Source organism: Gigantopelta aegis, chromosome 9 (genome assembly GCF_016097555.1).
Source record: "Gigantopelta aegis isolate Gae_Host chromosome 9, Gae_host_genome, whole genome shotgun sequence".
NCBI classification, from domain to species: Eukaryota; Metazoa; Mollusca; class Gastropoda; order Neomphalida; family Peltospiridae; genus Gigantopelta; species Gigantopelta aegis.
Genome location: NC_054707.1, coordinates 19,856,937 through 19,879,476, shown reverse-complemented (window position 1 = coordinate 19,879,476; position 22,540 = coordinate 19,856,937). Strand labels below are relative to the sequence as shown.

The 22,540-nt window shown below is 38.4% G+C and overlaps 1 protein-coding gene across 2 annotated transcripts in view; it reads right to left on the bottom strand.

The window, feature by feature from the left end:
• The window catches only part of LOC121381031 (dynein-1-beta heavy chain, flagellar inner arm I1 complex-like), a 144,155-nt gene that overhangs the window by 75,419 nt on the left and 46,196 nt on the right, over window positions 1-22,540 (bottom strand). For both annotated transcript variants that reach the window (XM_041510112.1, XM_041510113.1), the window contains 12 exons: window positions 18,848-19,124; window positions 16,035-16,200; window positions 14,193-14,434; window positions 10,782-10,959; window positions 9,511-9,691; window positions 8,064-8,162; window positions 7,220-7,433; window positions 6,292-6,423; window positions 5,748-5,926; window positions 4,983-5,175; window positions 2,664-2,855; window positions 1,048-1,163 (listed from right to left, as the gene is read on the bottom strand). In XM_041510112.1, coding sequence (XP_041366046.1) covers window positions 1,048-1,163; window positions 2,664-2,855; window positions 4,983-5,175; window positions 5,748-5,926; window positions 6,292-6,423; window positions 7,220-7,433; window positions 8,064-8,162; window positions 9,511-9,691; window positions 10,782-10,959; window positions 14,193-14,434; window positions 16,035-16,200; window positions 18,848-19,124 — 2,169 coding nt within the window. The remainder of the gene's footprint in view (window positions 1-1,047; window positions 1,164-2,663; window positions 2,856-4,982; window positions 5,176-5,747; window positions 5,927-6,291; window positions 6,424-7,219; window positions 7,434-8,063; window positions 8,163-9,510; window positions 9,692-10,781; window positions 10,960-14,192; window positions 14,435-16,034; window positions 16,201-18,847; window positions 19,125-22,540) is intronic.

Below are 22,540 nucleotides of genomic sequence, written 5' to 3'. Positions count from 1 at the left end.
TGACACAGGCTACACTTAATGAAAAGCAGCCAAGGGTCTGGAACTTCCCTTAGACAGAACAGTACATACCATGGCTTAAGTACTGCACCTCAGGCTCTACCAAGGAGTTACATTCTACCTGGATATATTTTGTGGACAAAGATAATCACATACCCCACCAATTGATATGTTAGTTGTCATGGGCGTCATTTGCAAGGAAAAAGTGGGTGGGGGGGGGAGGGGGGGACAATTGGGTTCTAACAATATTTCGTGCGACTAATCACGAGCACCCTAGGCGAATTTTGAAAAATGAAGGTCATTGTGGCTGTCTGAGAACATTATTTAGAGTAAAGTGGTGGGGGACATCAGATATTTTGTCACCCCACTGCTAAAAGTAGGGGGGGACATGTCCCCCCTGTCCCCCACCAAATGACGCCCATGTTAGTTGTGGAATTTCATTATTTTAAAATTCATGATATTCAACTTACATGTATGTAATTACCGAGGACGGAATTTTGAAATTCAAAATGACAGCCACTAGAGATTAGTGATTTTTTGTGTCCCGTTTTTAAAATGACTAATGGGCTAATTAGGTAATATATTTCTATTATCACCATTAGATTAAGTGTAACATTATGGTTTATAATGTTGGTAGAAATGACCTTAGTGAATTGTATTGTACTGAGTATCCTTACAATACTTTAAAAAAAAAAAATTTACTAATTTGTTTGTTTATTTTGGTGGGTTTTAATTTACTGTTATTGCTGCAGGTCACAAATCACAATTGATGATAACACAAAAATAAAAGAGAGTATCCTTACATAACTTAATTTTTAAAAAATTTACTAGTTTATTTTTGGGGTTTTAATTTACTGTTATTGTCGGAGATCACAAATCACAATTGATGATGATATAAAAATAAAACTGAGTCACCTTACATAACTTTTTTTTTTTAAATTTACTAGTTTATTATTGTTTTTTTTAATTTACTGTTATTGTCAGAGATCACAAATCACAATTGATGATCACGTAAAAATAAAACTGTCCTATCATTATAAACTTGATTACGTGTGGCGAATAGGGTTCCTTGGTAGTGGTAATAATTTCAATCTTTGCACTGTAGCGAGGAGAACACAGATGTTTGATGGCCACATCTTCCAGTGTCTGTTTAAACCACTGCTGGTCTGAAAATAAAAACATAATAATTATAAATATTCAAAATAATCCAAGAACAATGGGATAAATACTAAAAAAAAAAAATTCTGCGAAATTAAATTTCATGTTTGCCATAAACTTATTTGTGTTGTCAGTAGAAGGAAGGAAATGTTTTATTTAACGACACACTCAAAACATTTTATTTACGGTTATATGGCATTGGACCACACAGATATTGAGGGAGAAAACCCGCTGTTGCCACTTCATGGGCTACTCTTTTCGATTAGCAGCAAGGGATCTTTTATACGCACCATCCCATAGACAGGATAGCACATACCATGGCCTTTGATATACCAGTCGTGGTGCACTGGCTGGAATGAAAAATTGCCCAATGGGCCCACTGACGGGGATCGATCCCAGACTGACAGCGCATCAAGCGAACGCTTTTCCACTGGGCTACATCTTGCCCCTGTGTCGTCAATAGATTCATTCATACACATTCATCTCATTGCATGTTAAAATAAATAAATTAATGAAAAAAAACCCCTCAAAAACCTGTTTAATTTAATTAATGCAGTGTGTGGAACAACCATAGGTGCAACTATAAACCAAGTATCTTTAATCTATGACTTGTAGTTTGTGAGAAATAGAGCTGAACATAAAATTTAACACTGAGCTAAACACAAATGTTTACGCCTTCGCCGAGCATTACCATTGTTAAAGTAATACCTATCTCTCTCGTGTTTTTTTTTACTTCATAAAGGCAAGACAACAAATAAATAGAGAGAGACGAAATGGCTTTTTCTATATTTTTCTACAGGATCAAATTAACAAAAGGTATTGATTCTGATCACTCACGAGTAACTTTCCTGGACAACCATGTTGAGTTAAACCCCTCAAAACCGGACCCTCTATAAACTGGAATTCCCTTGTGCCTTTTTTTTTAGATACAGAATAGAACCTGTCTAAACTGGATACCCTTAAAACCAGACTTTTTACTTGGTTCATGGGTGTCCGGTTTGGAGGAGTTTTACTGTATATTTAATAATTTACACTTTGCATAATGTGCACTTTATATTTTGTCCATGTTTAAGAAAAAAAATGCTTCCAAAATAAATGCATGGCATTTAATTACCCCCAAAAATTGTAATTCTTAAAGTGTTTGCTGTAAAAAAAACACGAAAAAAGTTTGTTTTGTTTAACTACACCACTAGAGCACATTGATTTATTAATCATAGGCTATTGGATGTCAAACATTTAGTAATTTTGACATATAAGTCTTAGAGAAGAAAACTGCTACATTTTTCCATTAGTAGCAAGGGATCTTTTATATGCACCATCCCAAAGACAGGATAGCACATACCACGGCCTTTGATATACCAGTTGTAGTGCACTGGCTGGAACGAGAAATAGCCTAATAGGCCCACTGACGGGGATCGATCCCAAACGGACCGTGCATCAAGCAAGTGCTTACCACTGGGCTATGTCCCGTCCCCTGTTTGATTTAAATGCATGACTAGAGTACAAACCTTCGGCTGAAATAAGCCGATCGGAGAAGGTGCGGAAACACTCGTGACACCAGAGCTGACCTATGACCCTCATCATCGGGGCACATGTGTTCGTCGGCCTGTCAGCACCATCAGACGACATTGCCACCTCATCATCGCCATCTATCACAACAGCATCTTGACCTGTTGAATCCTTTTTACCTTTCTGTTTCTCTACAAATACAAATGTGGAAATGGTTATCATGGAATGATACAAAACAATCTTTTAAATGTTTATGTCATGTTCAAGTGGTTGCATATATCAGTAAAATATTCTTGCCTTTTTGTCTTTTTTTAATGTAAAAGTGATAATCAAATGTATATAAATTGGATTCCTAATACAGTAAAATTTGTTTTAAACAGTCAGCCAAGAAAGTATCAAACTGTGACCTTTTAAGACAGATGGCGGCTTAATACAATGCAATCATTTGTAGAACAGATTGGGTGGGTTGTTTTTTGCAATTGCATAGACTGTGAAATGAAAAGTAGATTATAACATGTGACCTGTTCAAACCATTCAGTGCACAAAGTTTATAAGTTACAAATTTGATCAGATGCTGAGTAAACCTAGAAGATTTCGACTTTTGGTTTTGCATGAGTGTCATTACCATCTTTTGTTTTGTTTATCCACTTGTACAATTCAAAACACTCATGGCCATATTTGTTGGTTTTTAATTTTAACTGAATATTTCCCTACATAAGTTTAAAAAAAAAATATATACAGTGGATTCTGTCTAAACCGGACTCACTTCGTACTGTCGAAATAGTCCGGTTTACATAGAGGACCGGTTTAGACAGAGTTCATCCAGAGTTATGGTTCTTGAATGATCGACAACTCGCGATCAACAATGACATTTGAACCCATGGATGGTTGGGAAACACACCCAGACTTGCAATCGATTATTTCACAGACATAAAAAATATACTTAAAGGGACATTCCTAAGTTTGCTGCAAGTTTTAAGACGTTATAGACTAACAGAGATTTTTTAACGATTAATTACGTATAAAATATATTTTTCTGCATAAAATATTAGTGGCTGCATATTAAACGTGTTCCTGGTCGTTCTAATATTTGTACTAGGTTAAATTTCATTTTATTTCCTAAAATATTATTTATTCGTACGTATGAATTAAAAAATTTGTGCTAAATCTTTCTGTTTTGACTAATTTTTGTATTAATTTGACTTTAGTTTCTAACAAAAGTTCGATACGTTGCCGTTTTTTGGGTCACTCCGTCATTATAAATGAAATAAGACAACACAAAATATACGAGCGACTCGCACATATTTAGACATGCGTTAGGTTGACCAGTAAAACTCGCCGAATTCATAAGAGTGAAATCAGTTAGGTATCAACACACACACTAATATTAATCCGATTGATCTAAGGCCCACTACAATAAGAGTAAACTTCACACAAGTGCGATTACATTTTGTATTTGATCTTGCGACTGCGTCCTGATTACTTGGCAAATGACGATCATTGTTTAACTAATTAAGCAGCCCGTCGTTCAGTCAAATCCCAGTCCGGTGTAGACAGAGGTAATTAATACATGAATGGTTCTTTTGTTCTTGATTTTTTATCCGGAGTCCATAGTAGACAGAATACGGATTAGGCAGAGATTTATACCTAAGAGATAAACGGTAGCTGAACGGGGCTTTAGAAATGGACCGGTTTACGCAGTGATCCGGATTACACAGAATCCGGTTTAGACAGTCCACTGTATTCAGAGACCCTGTGAATACCCATTAATAATTTTTTTCTGTGCAAGAAATTATTCTTAAAGTCTTTGACAGTAGCATTATTTCATTGGAGAAAGAAAGAAAGAAATGTTTTATTTAACGACGCACTCAACACATTTTATTTACGGTTATATGGCGTCAGACATATGGTTAAGAACCACACAGATTTTGAGAGGAAACCCGCTGTCGCCACTACATGGGCTACTCTTTCCGATTAGCAGCAAGGGATCTTTTATTTGCGCTTCCCACAGGCAGGATAGCACAAACCATGGCCTTTGTTGAACCAGTTATGGAGCACTGGTCGGTGCAAGTGGTTTACACCTACCCATTGAGCCTTGCGGAGCACTCACTCAGGGTTTGGAGTCGGTATCTGGATTAAAAATCCCATGCCTCGACTGGGATCCGAACCCAGTACCTACCAGTCTGTAGACCAATGGCCTAACCATGACGCCACCGAGGCCGGTCTATATTTCACTGGAGAATAAACTTAATTAGAACAGGTAACTACTTTATTATCCTCCATATATTATGACACTGCTGCATTGAAAAATAACTTACTGGGGTCCGTCTTCTCAATCTTTTTCTTCTTGAATTTGTTTTTCTTGAAGTGAGCGCGGGGTGACATCAGCATGAGGCCATGGATGACGTGAGCGATGTCGTGGAGAGAGAAGATGTAGTGAGCGTGGGCTGGGGTCGGTCTCAGCTTCCTACTCACAGCCTGGTAGAGCTCCAACACACCCACTGTCATCGCCTGTAACATATGGAAAGAAATAGTTAGTTAACAACACAGCAGCACATTTTAAACCACAGCTACAGAAGATGTAGTGGACATGGGCTGGAGTAGGTCTCAGCTTTCTATTGGTATAACTCCAACACACCCACTGTCATCGCCTGTAACACATGGAAAGAAATGGTTAACTGAGAAAACCTCAGCACACTTTAAACTATAGCTATAAAAGATGTAGTGTGCATGGGCTGGGGTCGGTCTCGGCTTCCTACTCACAGCCTGGTAGAGCTCCAACACACCCACTGCTTATCTGCTCGACCAATTTTATAAAAATGTGTGCATTCCCATCCTACAGAACATTTGCCAAAATGTTACTGTATCTTATCTGCTTGGCAGAAAAAAAAAGAAAAAAAAAAGTTTTATTATTATTATTATTATTATATAATAATAAAATTGCCGGAAGTAAACAACCAATAAATAGAACAAATGTCTACTCACAAATAGATCTGTACAAATTGACAACTTGAATATTCATGACAAAATTACAAGTTTCGGAGTAAAATAAAAAGCCACAAAACTAATGCTGTCTCACATACCTGTGCAAACTCATAATGGTGCTCTACAGAAAATGTAGGAAATTCTTCCAGCCACGACAGCAATGGCCGAGAGTAGAGGCTCAACAATGTATCACTTCCAGGAGTAAATACTGTGAGGTTGATGAACTGGCGAGTTAGTCGCGATGACATCACGTGACAAGCTTTTCCAAGACCAAAGCCTGTAACAGAAACATGAAAATAATAATTATATATTTTGTTAAAAACTCTATCAAAAAACAATTATTTTTTTTTAAAATAACGTACTGTAAAAAATATTCAATCATAATTAATATATCATTTGCCAAATTACTAAATGCAAATTAAAGTTGAAATTGGCAAATTTTGTGACCAAATTCACCCAATAGTTAATATTCCTTAGGATCCAGCTATGTAATTATAATCTTATTGATATGTAAACTCTGAAAAGTATGATCTTCACTAAAAACACTACCTCTTCATAGCTATGACAATGCTTAGTCAGACTTATATACATTAATAATAACGTAACAATTTGTTACATATTAGTGGAGAATGAAAAGCATACCTGGTGAACTCGGCAGTGTACAGGCAGCTAGAAACTGAGCCTCGCCCATATGCTGAATGTTCTGTCTCTGTTTGTCGTAACACTTCCCTTCAGACAGAATCTGTCTCAGTACTTCCAGGGGAGGTTGGTTGTCTGCAATTATCAAATACACAGTCATGACACTCAGAGAGTTAAAACATCATATTTGAAAAGTTGTTTGCAAAAATATCATTTGTGTGCGACCTGAATATTATTTAAGTATAATTACAAACTTTCCGCTTTAATACGATTTCTTCAATTCTGACTGAACGACGTCAAAGAAAAATTGAATGTTATCCTTCGATAAACCTCAGAAAATGACGTCATTACACCAGCTGGGACGTCATTACGTAAAACAGGTCATGGAAAGGACGCTAGAAACTGATTTCTGTGTATTTTAACTAAATACGGTGTGTCCAGGCACTTGTGCATACATTTTAGAAGAGGGTGAGTGGCTAAACTGTGGCTAGCGAAATTTATGAGTGGTTAAGACATGCTTCCCCAGAAAAGTATTGAAAAAAAACCAAGAAGAAAATTTGCTTGATCAAAGGGATGGTTCGACTGCCATAACCCACCCTTTGCACAAGCTCCTGTCTTTGTAATTATATAAAATCTGTTTGTCATTTTTTAATTCTTATTTAACTGGAAAACACAAGCAAAAAAAAAAACACCATGATAATTTAGCGACGTTTATTTTTGAAGAGTGCAAATTCAAGAGGTGCAAAATATCCCATTCCAACTTTGAAAACCAAACCAAATTTCGCCTCAGACTCCAGTTATTTTGAGGGGGGGTTGCAATTTTTCATGCTTATATATTTTTTGAAAACAAAGAACTGTTTAGTATTACACTTTGTTATCTTCCATTTAAACCATGTTCTATTGGATAGCAATGGATGTTGTGCATGCTTACTCCCAACTTTTGCAGCCATGTTGAGGTCATCAATGAAAAACAAATGGTTCTGCTTGGCTGCACTCGGTGCGACAGCGACCCCTGGTGCCACGGCCGTCATTGACTTGTTCTTCAGCTCCATGATGTGACCAATCAGCGTGTTCTGGAAGATGGCCGCCGTCATTCCGCGAGACATGCGCACCGTCGTCGACTGGTGTCTCGGCAACACCATGTGCTGTGTGACCAATGTCAAATTATTACAATCAGTTAAAGGGAATATCCTGAGTTTGTAGCCAACTTTTTCAGAAAATAAAAGATAGTTTTGCATGATTTAGATTACAAATTACTTAGATTTTCATGCTTTGAATATGAATACTTGATGATATATATATATATAAATCTCAATATCTCTCTCTCTCTCTCTCTCTCTCTCTCTCTCTCTCTCTCTCTCTCTCTCTCTCTCTCTCTCTCTCTCTCTCTCTCTCTCTCTATAGAAGAAATAAATTATTTTGATTTTTTTCAATATGAATATCTCTGTAACACTCTAAAATAATTTCAAATGCATGAATTTATTGTCGATTGAGATGGAAAATAAAACCAATCCGAGAATGGGTCCACGAAGGAGGTTCGATCCTCCGACCTCAGGCTCTACTGATTCAGCTAAATCCCTTCCCTTTATTTTATATATTGACGAAATTTAATTCATGACTATGATGTCACATTACTGTCTCAAACTGCATACAAAAAGAGAACCTTTGGTAACTTCCAAAATATTTTCCTTTTCACATCAAACCAGATTAATATATTTGACAACAAAATTGCTTAAAATGGAGGCTGGTTATGGATGCAGAGTTGATGGACTCACCTCTATAAGACTTGTCTTGCCTACTCCAGGGATGCCGCTAAGCAACACAGGATGTCTGCTGCCAAGAAGCAGGTCGACCAGAAACATGTACCGCTCCACCTGTCAAAGAAAACAGTATGCAGTGTATGTTACACACAAAACAGTATGGTAACAAAAGAAAGAAATAAAGTATTAAAAAACAACTGATGCAGTGGTTATTAAATATCCCATACATAGAGATTATTATTCGAGCTTGTGTGTCGTATTGATTTTATGAAACGAGTGTCAGGATTTTTGTATTGCCCGAGCGAGAGTGAGGGTAATACATGAATCCTGACGCGAGTTTTGTCAAATCAGTACAACTCACACGCGAGTGTAATAATTTCTTTATTATCCATGTTATTATTGTTGTTGTCTTTATGAATAACAAGACCCAACTCAAAATGTTTCAGCCACAACTAGGAAACAACGAAATGACGTCATATTTCAAATGCACAGTCTGAGCTAGGACTGGAGAAGTAACGTCATGGTATGACGTCGCTTTCCAAAATCACATCATTACACTTGTTATTACACGTGTGCTTCGTATGATTATTATTAACTCAGTTATGTTGAACCATATGGATAATAAATAGTAATTGTAAAGTCCCTGTTTAACCAGCAGCCCAGGCAAGCTGTATACTGCATACAGTACATTCACTCATTTCATATTTCCCGCCATTCTGCACTCAGCACTGACCAGAAATAATAATACAACAACAATGATTGAGATTAACCATGATAATGGCCGCTTTAGTTTTTGTTTTTTATTTTGTGAGAAGTTTTTTGCTCAATTGAGTTTTTTGCTCAATTGTGAAATATTGCCGTCATTTTCCGGAACTGATAGCTTATTGTGACAGCTAATTTGATAATAAATTTGACTGTTAAGATGTTGAACTTGGAACATTTACTTGTACATCTGTTTGAATTTATTTGATAGACATCACAGAAATATGCACATTGCAGAGAGGACCTACACATTACACGATCATACCACAAAACCTGTAACATTCAGAATACACACATAACTATAGTTTATTTGTGGCTTTTAACTACCACCCCATAGAAAAGAGGAAATTGGTACTGAACTTTTAAAAAGCCTTAAAATCTGTACTACAGTGAAGCCTCTCAAAACAGGACCCCCTCAAAACAGGACCCTCTGTAAACTGGAATACCCTCAAAACAGGACCCTCTGTAAACTGGAATACCCTCAAAACAGGACCCTCTGTAAACTGGAATACCCTCAAAACAGGACCCTCTGTAAATTGGAATACCCTCAAACAGGACCCTTTGTAAATTGGAATACCCTCAAAATTGGAAATTTTTCACGGTCCCTTAACACAACCTCTCTAAAGCGAACTTCCATCAGAACAGGACATTTTACTTGGTCCCATGGGTGTCCGGTCTAGAGGGGTTACACTGTACTTACATCTGGTGTGATTATAAAGCTGTGGAGTGTCTTCATCAAGGCCTTCTCACCCCACCTGACGAACGATCCGGTCGACTCATCCATGTAGTAGTCGAACACACAGCCCCACGTCGGCAGTCGAATCGGGTGGCTAGCACGGTACAGCACATCGTGGGCAAACTTGGAAAACCTCTCTTTATATCTGTAAAGAAAAACATTCATTCTGAGAGTACTGCTAAAGTGACGTTATCATTACGTGGTATCTCCTATTTCTTGTTCCAGCCAGTGCACCACGACTGGTATATAAAAGGCTGTGGTATGTACTACCCTGTCTGTGGGATGGTGCACATAAAAAATCCCTTTCTGCTAATCGAAAAGAGTAGCCCATGAAGAGGCGACAGCAGGTTTCCTCTCTCAATATATGTGTGGTCCTTAACCATATGTCTGATGCCATATAACCGTAAATAAAATGTGTTGAGTGCATCGTTAAATAAAACATTTCTTTCTCATGCAGTCTTGTTGCATGCGATTTGTCGGCCCTACAAAAACGTATAAGACTTTTCAAGTTGTTCCAATTTAGGTAATCTCACAGTACATAATGAGAACACCCCTTAAGGCAAAACATGACCCCTAACGGGCCCAACAAAGTTCCTAAGTTCAAGGGGCAAAAGGATAAATTGGTATGAAAGTCAAACTTGATCTGTAACAGTATAAGATAAAGTTATACACCAATTTTCAGCTCAATATCTTAAGACATTATGAAAAACAAAATTCGAACCTCCTTAGTTCAACTCTGAACTGTTATATCCAATTAAGGTTCAAGAATGCTGTCCTGGGCACACACCTCAGCTCTTTGGGCTGCCTGTCCAGGACAGTTAGTTAACAGGCCAGTGGTCCCAAAATTGAAATTTTTGTACCTCGTAAATTCAAGGACCATAACTTTATGAAAAATGGTTAAATCACCATGAAAGTTAAGCTTGATCTGTAAGAGAACATGATAAAGCTATACACAGAATTTCAGCTCAATATTCTGAGGCAATGAAAAAACAAAAGTCCGGAAAACATATTTTCGTATCGCCTAACTTCAAGGGCCATAAGTTTGTGAAAAATGAGTAAATTGCCATGAAAGTCAAACTTGATCTGTAACAGGCATTGTTATTATTATATATATATTTTTTAAAACTATATGTGGAACAGGCAGACAGCCAGACAGACAAAAGGATGGAGATGCCACCTATAGTTCCCTCCAGTTTTAACTGGTGGTGACCTAAGAAAACAAGAGCACAGTTTACTTGTCATGCAGGTATCCTCCGAATGCCCAGATGTAGGAGAACGCGAACATGCCCTTGATTAGACTCAGGTAGTTAGGAATCACCGCCTCGATGTTTGTGCTTCCAGTGAGACGACTCGCAATCTGACGGGATGGTGCTCTCAGTCCACCGGAGGAACTCTTAGACTCGTTCACTTTGTCTAGAAATAACGACAGTCACGTATGAACAAAAACATTAACTAATCAGTGTCAAATAAAGATGACTTGCAATCTGATGGGATGGTGCTCTCAGTCCACCGGAGGAACTCTTAGACTCGTTCACTTTGTCTAGAAATAACGACAGTCACGTATGAACAAAAACATTAACTAATCAGTGTCAAATAAAGATGACTCGCGATCTGATGGGATGGCACTCTCAGTCCACTGGAGGAACTCTTAGAGTCGTTCACTTTGTCTAGAAATAATGACAGTCACGTATGAACAAAAACATTAACTAATCAGTGTCAAATAAAGATGACTTGCAATCTGATGGGATGGTGCTCTCAGTCCATCGGAGGAACTCTTAGACTCGTTCACTTTGTCTAGAAATAACGACAGTCACGTATGAACAAAAACATTAACTAATCAGTGTCAAATAAAGATGACTCGCGATCTGATGGGATGGCACTCTCAGTCCACTGGAGGAACTCTTAGAGTCGTTCACTTTGTCTAGAAATAATGACAGTCACGTATGAACAAAAACATTAACTAATCAGTGTCAAATAAAGATGACTTGCAATCTGATGGGATGGTGCTCTCAGTCCATCGGAGGAACTCTTAGACTCATTCACTTTGTCTAGAAATAACGACAGTCACGTATGAACAAAAACATTAACTAATCAGTGTCAAATAAAGATGACTTGCAATCTGATGGGATGGTGCTCTCAGTCCATCGGAGGAACTCTTAGAGTCGTTCACTTTGTCTTGAGGTCACAGAACAGATGAATATATAACAACGGTCACGTATGAATAAAAGCATCAACTAATGGGTGTCAAATAAAGATGTAAAATTTGTGAGACGACTTGTGATCTGACGGGATGGTGCTCTCAATCCATTGGAGGAACTCTTAAGAGTTGTTCACTTTGTCTAGAGGTCACAGAACAGATGAATATATAACAACGGTCACGTATGAACAAAAGCATCAACTGATGGGTGTCAAATAAAGATATAAAATTTGTGAGATGACTCGCTATCTAATGTTAGAAAAAAGACGTGAATCTTTGTCAGAAAATAAAATATGTGTGGTAACAATTATTGTTTTGAAGATGAGTTGTATTTTATGTTTGTTTTTACAGCGTACACTGACTTTCGAAGTATATACATTCCTAAGCATCAGAATATGGCAAAATGTTATAAAATTTACTAAATTATTGACCTCTAACAATACAGGGTCAGGACGTAGCCCAGTGGTAAAGTGCTCGCTTGATGCATGGTCGGTCTAGGATCGATCCCTGTTGGTGGGCCCATTGGGCTATTTCTCGTCACAGCGATTGCACCACGACTGGTATATCAAAGGCTGTGGTATGTGCTATCCTGTCTGTGGGATGGTGCATATAAAAGATCCCTTTCTGCTAATCGAAAAGAGTAGCCCATGAAGAGGCGACAGCAGGTTTCCTCTCTCAATATATGTGTGGTCCTTAACCATATGTCTGATGCCATATAACCGTAAAAAAAATGTAGCGGGTTACCTCTCTATGACTGTATCAAAATTACCACATGTTTGACATCCAATAGCCGATGATTAATAAATCAATTTGCTCTAGTAGTGTCGTTAAACAAAACAAACTTCTAACAACACACACATTCTTATGAATTGTATAAAGTATGTGAAACTAGCACTTAGATATAATAGTTCCACTATTTGCTAGCAGTTAGTGTATGTATTTATATAGAGAATAACTAGTTAATGACGTCGCGGATATCTGCTTTATCCTGTGAAGGTAAGAATGGGAAATTTCTCATTTGGCCTGAACAGGATAAAGCAGATATCCGATGTCAGTAACTAGTTATTATTTTTATCCTGCAGACCATAAAAATTATGGGGAAAAGCTATTATTTCTGTTATTTCTGCCACATTGTACGATACCTAGAGGTTAAATTTTGTAAGGTAGCTATGCGTGTGACGTCATACGAGTGACGTCAAAAGTCATAATCTGCTAGTATACGTTTATGACTTTGCTTTAATTGGTCATCATAATCTGTCAATAGAAACAGTGGTTGCAGAATAAATATTTATATTATGTTCTTGTATATTGTAAACTATTCTGTAAATTATTGTATACTGAACCAATTGCCTAACCACAGCAATGAAAAAACTAATTCATGATCAGGTGGGTGCCCTTGGTGCTCCAGAACTATTACCTAAGGCATGCTTGTTTGGCAGTCTAGAAAATGGAATACCGGTAATCGGAATCCCAAATACGTGACACAAAATTCAGTTCCGACTGGATTCTGACAATTCCCAACCTGGAGGTGGTGTGAGCAGAATAAAAGATGGCAGATAAAAGTTTTTTTTTTTTAATGATACCAATAAAGCAAATTAATCATCGCTATTGGATGTCTAACATTTGATTATTGTGATATAGAGTCCTTGAGAAAACCCACTACATTTTCCCATTAGCAGATACCATAGCCTTTGATATACCAGTTATGGGGCACACTGGTTGGGACTGGAAAAAACCAAATGGGTCCACTGAGGTTTGATCCTACAACCCAAGCACCAGATGAGACTGCTCTACCAACTGAGCTATATTCCACCCCATTTTTATACAAATGCTGATAGAACAAGAGTATACTGGTCAGGTACATGATATGCCCATCAGACGTTTGATGGAAAACCATAGATATTAATCAATATGTTATGAGTATGATTCAGTTCTAATTAAGTGAAATTTTTTCAATGAGATGAACGAACAGTTTGTTTTGGACCAACTACTGATGATACTGTATCCATTGGAAAAGGTGCTTTCTGATAAATGAAGTTATTGTTCTTTATTGAAAATGAAAATCTTGTTTAGCATGCATGGGTACTCTGGTGACACATTTATATTAGTGACCTAGTAATAGTATGTGACACACCGCCATACCAAGTTGTTCCTACATGTGAGGTTTGATGGTCCTGTATGCATCTGTATGCAAGATATGGTCTGGACAAAATAAAGTTAACACACGGACATACAATGCCATACCATAATATGACCCATCATAGATGGGCGTATAAAAAGTTAATTAATTTACTACATTTTTATGCATACAACACATCCATCAAATATGAAGTTGGCAGCTAACCTGCAGGCATGAATATTTAAAAAGCAAAACGATCTTGTAAAATTAACAAAAAAGGATCTGTACAGACATATTTTCTCTTCTTCTAAAAATCAGCAAACATTTTACCGGAATCATCTAACATATCAAACTTCAATTTCTTCTCAATGTCCTCTCTCAACAGGTATTTGTCCAGAAGAGTTGTGAATATTTTCAAGAACGCTGTCACTTCCTGCACCCCAGATGCCACCTCATTGGCCTGTGCTGTTGCCATGCCGACATCAGTGAGCAGTGCGGAACAGCACTCTGACTTGAGGAACTTGAGTGTCGATGGAAACACCTCTTCAACCAGATTCTCCAGAATCTTGATGCTGAAAAAACAAAGATCATACATTTTGTCAGTCAGTGACGGAAGGACACCAGCCTTGGTGGTGTCGTGGTTAAGCCATCGGACATAAGGGTGGTAGGTACAGAGTTCGCAGCCTGGGACTGGCTCCCACCCAGAGTGAGTTTTAACGACTCAGTGGGTAGGTGTAAGACCACTACACCATCTTGTCTCTCACTAACCACTAACAATTAACAATTGACACACTGTCCTGGACAGACAGGCCAGACAGCTGAGGTGTGTGCCCAGGACAGTGTGCTTGAAACTTAATTGAATATAAGCACAAAAATAAATTAAAATGAAAATGAAATGATGGAAGGACTTGTTTAATTGATTGAAACATATTTTATTGCTTTTTAAAAAAAAAAACATTTGATGTATTAGGTACAAGTTATACATACATATCACGACAGTAATATAGTTTTGCAATTTAATATATGAACAGAAATAAATATTATTGAAAGAGAGAAAAAAGTATGAATAAACGAGACACCTCAGCATTTTTACAAGTATCAAAATAAGTTAATAATGGCATATTGTACTTCTTATTTCGAGTCCTGGCATTCCTGAAATCAACTGAAAGAATAAATAGAAACCTGAATTATTAACCATATGGACAGAGAGAAATGGGGAAAGAAAAATTCTTTCCCTAGCAACATTTCTTCACCTACAGTCCATCCCATCCCATCATTGTATAAAAAAAAATATTTGTAAATAATTTCAGTTTGGTTTGACGTAAGGAAAAAAGTAAGTGTTTTGGAAATAAAAAATTTGTTGTTTACTATTTTTGTGTGCAATTTACAAATCAATTGTCTCAGAAATAAATAACTTCTAGCAAATTCCATAGTTATGAAAAACAGGCATTCCCTGTGGGACGAACTATAGGTACATTTTGACGTCATAATCATTGGTTCACTATAGACTCTGACATCACAACAAACAACCATAACTATTTTTTTTATCCATTTAATGGGGTTGTTCATGATGGTGGTCATGTCAACAACTAACTTATGTCATCAGCGCTATGTACATTATAGCTATGATGCAGCAGTGTCTCTTGTTCTCAACTTGCACACTTGTTTTCAACAACAGTATTGTTTGAAAAAAATCTTCCATAAAATGATAAAGATCGATAATGTGTACTAAACAGAATACCCAACTCGCTACTCAGCAATACCATTTACCTTGCACTCATGAATTGATGTTGTCCTTCCTCACTCGTGCAAGATAAATGGTATTGCTGAGTAGCAAGTTGAGTATTCTCTAATTCAGGGCGGGACGTAGCCCAGTGGTAAAGCACTCGCTCGATGCACGGTCGGTCTGGGATCGATCCCCGTTGGTGGACCCATTGGGCTATTTCTCATTCCAGCCAGTCCATCATGACTGGTATATCAAAGCCCGTGGTATGTACTACCCTGTCCCTTGCTGCTAATTGAAAAAGAGTAGCCCATGAAGTGGCAACAGCGGGTTTCCTCTCTCAATATCTGTGTGGTCCATAACCATATGTCTGACGCCATATAACCGTAAATAAAATGTGATGAGTGCGTTGTTAAATAAAACATTTCCTTCCTTCTCTTAATTCGTACCTCACTGTGGTGAGGATCCATCTTGTTTTTGCCGTCTGCTTCCATGTGTAGAAGAGTGAAGTCCAGTTCACTGTGTTCTGTCCACAGTGGATCACCTGACACTGAGACACGGAGCTGGGGGATGCGTTGCTCAAACATGCAGTCTCAAATATAAATGTTGTATTTTCTGAAAACAAGATAAAGTCTCCATTAAAAAATTGGACCGGAATTTAGCTCAGTCAGTTGAGTACTCACCTGAGGTGCTTGCAAGAAACAGAGAATTAGAAAGAGAAAGAGAGAGAGAGAGAGAGAGAGAGAGAGAGAGAGAGAGAGAGAGAGAGAGAGAGAGAGAGAGAGAGAGAGAGAGAGAGAGAGAGAGAGATATATATATATATATATATATATATATATATATATATATTAAGAGACACACAGAGGGAGGATCAAACCACCTCAATGGATACATTGAACTGGGTTTTTTCTCATTCCAACCAGTGCACCACAATTGGTCAAAGGCTGTGGTATGTGCTTTCCTGTCTGAGGGAAAGTGCACTTAAAAAAGATCCAATGTTGATAATGGAAAAAATGTAACAGGTTTTCTTTGATGACTACAAGTCAGATTTACCAAATGTTTGACATCCAATACCTGATGATTAATTAATTAACGTATTCTAGTGGTGTCGTTAAACAAAACAAACTTCATTAAAAATTCTAATTCACACCAACAAGAAATTCTGAAGAATTAAATGTCTTGGCTACCATAAACGTTTTCAGTGCACTGTGATGAACATCCACAGGTTCAACTACAAACCAAGTTTCATTGAAGTGTGATGAACATCCACAGGTGCAACTACAAACCAAGTTTCATTGAAGTGTGATGAACATCCACAGGTGCAACTACAAACCAAGTTTCATTGAAGTGTGATGAACATCCACAGGTGCAACTACAAACCAAGTTTCATTGAAGTGTGATGAACATCCACAGGTTCAACTACAAACCAAGTTTCATTGAAGTGTGATGAACATCCACAGGTTCAACTACAAACCAAGTTTCATTGAAGTGTGATGAACATCCACAGGTTCAACTACAAACCAAGTTTCATTGAAGTGTGATGAACATCCACAGGTTCAACTACAAACCAAGTTTCATTGACCTAGGACTTATAGATTGTGAGAAACTGATCTAAATGTGAAACATTAACGTTATACTTTAACATAATGGTTGACGCCGTCGCTGCCACCATCAGAAAAGTAATACCTAGTTCTCTTACAGGTGAGACAAAATGGCTGCTTCAAAACCACCTAGAACAAATGCAAAACTCCATCAACAACCCGCTGCCCACAAGTGATAAAATTGTACTTTTCTTGTGTGACAACATGAGCTACATGTATAACATATATACCTGGTAGTGATATACTATGTACATGTATAGGACAGGACAGGAGACTTAGCGCAAATCAGAACTCGTGCCCAGGATGGACGTGCCTGAATCTCCACTGGATATGGGCACGTTAATAGAGTTTTCCTTCCTTATAACATACTTGAATTAACGGATTAAACCAGATTCAGTACTTAGTTCTTGAGGTCAAGAAGCCCATTTCCATCCCAGAATTCTATCAGTGTACCCGTTTTTAACAAATGTGATACGCTACCTCTAACAACAATTCTTTCTCTTTTGATTAGACATGGACAAAGAATCCAGTCCAGCCTACAAAAAATCCCCAAAGCCAAACTAATGTCTGTTTTGTTTAATGACGCCACTAGTGAACACTGATTTATTAATCATCGGCTATTGGATGTCAAGTATTTGGTCATTCTGACATACAGTCATAGATGATACATCTTTCTATTAGCAGAAAGGGATCTTTAATATGCACTTTCTTACAGACAGGACAGCACATACCTCAGTCTCTGATATACCAGTTGTGGGGCACTAGTTGATAGGGGATAAAGCCCAATCAGAGAATAGGTCCACTGACGGGATTTGATCCTTCAACACAAACACCTCAAGTGTGCGCTCTATCAACTGAGCCAGATCCACAGGAGAGAATATTTATTCAAATGTTTAGGATAAGAAGTCCAATTGTCTTCCCGATTGATGCGCAGTCGGTCTAGGATCGATCCCTGTCGGTAGGCCCATTGAACTATTTCACGTCCCAGCCAGTGCACCACGACTGGTATATCAAAGGCTATAGTATGTGCTATTCTGTCTGTGGGATGGTGTATATAAAAGATCTCTTGCTACTAATGGGAAAATATAGCAGGTTTTCTCTCTAAGACTTATTTCAGAATTATCAAATGTTTGACATGCAATAGCCGATGATTAATAAATCAGTGTGCTCTAGTTTTTCAAGTGAGCACTTTACTAATTGAACTACATGTAGACCCAACCCCAGTCAACCTAATGCAGAGAATGTTTGTTCAAATATTGAATTCCAATTGTCTTCCCAACTACCCCTGATTCAGTACATATGACCGACCTCGGTGGTGTCATGGTTAAGCCATCAGACATAAGGCTGGTAGGAACAGGGTTCACAGCCCGGTACCGGCTCCCACCCAGAGCGAGTTTTAATGACTCAATGGGTAGGTGTAAGACCACTACACCCTCTTCTCTCTCACTAACCACTAACCAACCAACAACTAACCCACTAACTAACAGACAGCCCAGATAGCCGAGGTGTGTGCCCAGGACAGCACACTTGAACCTTTTTTTTTTTTCTTCTTTTTTTTTCTTCCCAGATACCAAATTTTATTCATAATTGAGATGAACCTTAATTGGATATAAGCACGAAAATAAATAAAAAGAAGAAAGAAAGTACATGTAATCGGCTACCTCTGACCACAATTCTCTCTCCATTGGCTAGAGTGAGCTTCTTCTCGTCGTCCAGCATGGACTTTATCCCCTCGGTCCAGGCAGGGTCGAGGTCACCATCCAGGATGATCCACCGGAGCAGGATGGACGGCAACTCGGCCAGCTGTTTCTTCGCCTTGTCGTTGACCCGCAGGTTCTCAAAGTAGATCTTCGTCGCCACAGCCAAGAAGTACGAGTCCTGGACGATCTTCGTGAGCAGGCCGCCGTGCCACAAACCATTGTCCAGACAGCCAAGCAGCTAGAACAATATGAGGAATATATACATCACTGTGATAACAATTACTGAATTACCCATTGTCCAGACAGCCACGCAGCTAGAACAATACGAGGAATATATACATCACTGTGGTAACAATTACTGAATTACCCATTGTTCAGACAGCCAAGCAGCTTGAACAATACGAGGAATAGATACATCACTGATAACAATTACTGAATTACCCATTGTCCAGACAGCCAAGCAGCTAGAACAATACGAGGAATATATATCACTGTGATAACAATTACTGAATTACCCATTGTCCAGACAGCCAAGCAGCTAGAACAATACAGGAATACACATCACTATGATAACAATTACTGAATTACTCATTGTCCAGACAGCCAAGCAGCTAGGACAATACGAGGAATATATATCACGGTGATAACAATTATTGAATTACCCATTGTCCAGACAGCCACGCAGCTGGAACAATATGAGGAATATATACATCACTGTGGTAACAATTACTGTACATATGCACTCAGAACTTTATTTATTTATTTATTCATTTTATTTATTTCAATTTAGTTAGTTAGTTAACGTCCCTTTGTATGCTAGTTAATTATTTTTATTGTTAAAATGGCCCAGTAGCATAATTTTATAAATGGTACATAATATTGTATATAATTATATGTATGTACTTACTGCATTTATTTATTACGGGGTTTTGGTTTAGCTTTCACTTTGCTTGTATGTATGCTACTGTATTGAACAACTCATGTATACCACTCTACATGGGCTGTGTGTGTTTGTATGTGAGGAACTGGGAAAAAATAAAGTTTGAACCCCCCCCCCCCCCCCCCCCCCCCCAAAAACAACACTGTCCAAATAGCCAAGAAACTACAGTGAAACCCCTCTAAACCAGACCATCTTGGAATCAAGACAAATGTCCGGTTTTAAGAGGGATCTGGTTTAGAGAGGTTAAGTTCTCTCCTGGTTTTCAAAAATGGACATCCGGTTTTGAGGGAATTCCAGTTTACAGAGGGTCCGGTCTTGAGAGGTTTCACTGTAGAACAAAATGATGAATATCACTGTGATAACAATTACTGAACATGCACTATAAGGATTGAATTACCAGGGTTTCTGCCAGAGGGGAAAATTACATAGCCTAAAATCTTGGAAATTAATGATCGATTAAAAACTTTTTTTTTAAAGAAAGATTATAGACAGAGAACTGCTGTTTAAAATGTCATAGTACATGAAAAGGTATATTTAAAGGCATACTGTCACAGATTTAAGGACCTTATTTCTCTAAAAATGGATAATAAATAAAAATTACATTAATTGTTGGAAACCAAATCTAGCTATCGTATCACCTTAACTGAATCATGATGGAGTGAAATCCATGTCATCCCTCTTGGCAATTTTAGTTTTTGAATTACGGACCATGGCCATAATTCAATTATTTTTAAAAAATGTCATTAATAAATGGAGTATGGTGGTTATGTAGATGGTTGAATAAAGTACATTTAGGGACAAATCAAATTATATTTGTTCAGGTAATACTTTGTTACACCATTAAATAGGTCAGTGGTCTGTGACAATATGCCTTTAAAGGGTAAAATTACACATTCTAAAATCGTGGAAATTAATGGATAAAGTTTTTAAAATGTTTTTGTTTTTTAGAAAGATTATAATAAGAGAACTATGTCATAGCACATGAAATGCAGTGTCCAAGTTCAAAAGATTTTAAGTTCACAACTATACTGAGCGCAAGTAGAAACTTTACACTGCATAAATTTGACCGCACAAATTAAATACAGGGTGCATAACTATAAAACTGCTATGTAAGGATGTCGATATCATTTGTGAAGCAATACAGATTGACACAAGTCGATGTGGGCATCAATTTATTGTGTATTACCGCCTGATGTCATGTGACCCCCCAAAACGATTTTCACATCGATGAGATCGTGGCACGTTCTGATGTCAATAACGCATGTGACCGCCTCGCGCAGCCACCTCAGCTGCACAACGTCTTCTCATCGACCGAAGAACTCCTCTGAAAATCCGTACCGGAAGTCGTCGCCATTGGTTGATCAGTGCCTGCCCAAAAGCTTGAAGGGTCTGCGGTGGGTTGACCTGTTGTCTCAGTCGTCTTCCCAATTCATCCCAAATGTATTCGATGGGATTCAGGTCTGGTGAACGGGACGGCCAATCCATGACGTTGATACCGGCATTTCGCAAGAAATTGCGCATCAAGATCGCTGTATGGGGTGTAGCGTTATCTTCTTGAAATGTCAATCCTGGACCGTGTTGTTGCATGAAAGGCAGCAGTTCCGGTGTCAACACTTGATCACGGTATTGTGCGGCAGTGAGGTTGTCCTGGACGACAATCAATCGGGAACGACCATGGGAACAAAATGAACCCCAAGCCATTACGCTGCTGCCGCCACCAAATCTGTCGACATCCTGAACACAACACTGCGCATAGCGTTCTTGCGGTCTACGCCACACCCGTACCCTGCCATCAGCAAACCTAAGTGTGAAATGTGACTCATCACTAAAGACAACGTTATTTCAGCGTCTCTGATTCCATCTAACGTGTCGTCGGGTCCATTCCAGACGTTGACGACGGTGAAATGGCGTGAAAATGGGTCCTTTGTATGGTCTCCTAGCTCGCAGACCAGCAGTCCGCAGTCCGCAGTCAATTCCTGATGGTGGATTGTGACACCCGACCCCTGAACAATTGTCTGCTTGTGGATGCAGCCGTCTCGAACCGATTACGGAGATGACGTAATCTGATTTGTCCATCCTCTCGGCGTGACGTCACACGCGGATGTCCTGGCCTCGGATGATCCGCCACTACACCTGTCTGTTGCACACGGGTTCTGAGATTATGAATTGTCTGTCGGCTGCATCCTAGTGTGCGAGCAACTGCCGCAACGGATTGTCCTGCGTGCAGCCTACCCACAGCACGCTCACGTTCTGCATTTGTGAGGCGTGACATTCAGTCACTAATTTGTCACCAGAAATTTTAATCTGTTTTCCTGTTAAACAATACACGTGTGAATTGATTTGAAGGCATACGCGTTTACTGTGTTGATCACGTGATCCTGTGCACCTGTTTGTCAGGTTTTGCGCTTTAGACGTGCAGAAAGGCAATATGTGCGTTTTCACTCCACCCCGTCCGTGCAGTATCATCGGGAAGACCTTCATCATCAATTATGTAACGCAAATTTCAACTGATTTCCTCCAAAATAATTTACGATAAAAAATATGATTGTAAAGTTTCTACTTGCGCTCAGTATACCTAGTAGGGTAGTTATTATCAACTATGTTTTTATTACATACCCTCAAAACATTTTCTGGTAGAAAGCCTGATTACTTCTATATCTATTGCAAATTAAAAAAAAAATTTTGATAATCTGTCTCGGTTAGTTTGTATGCAT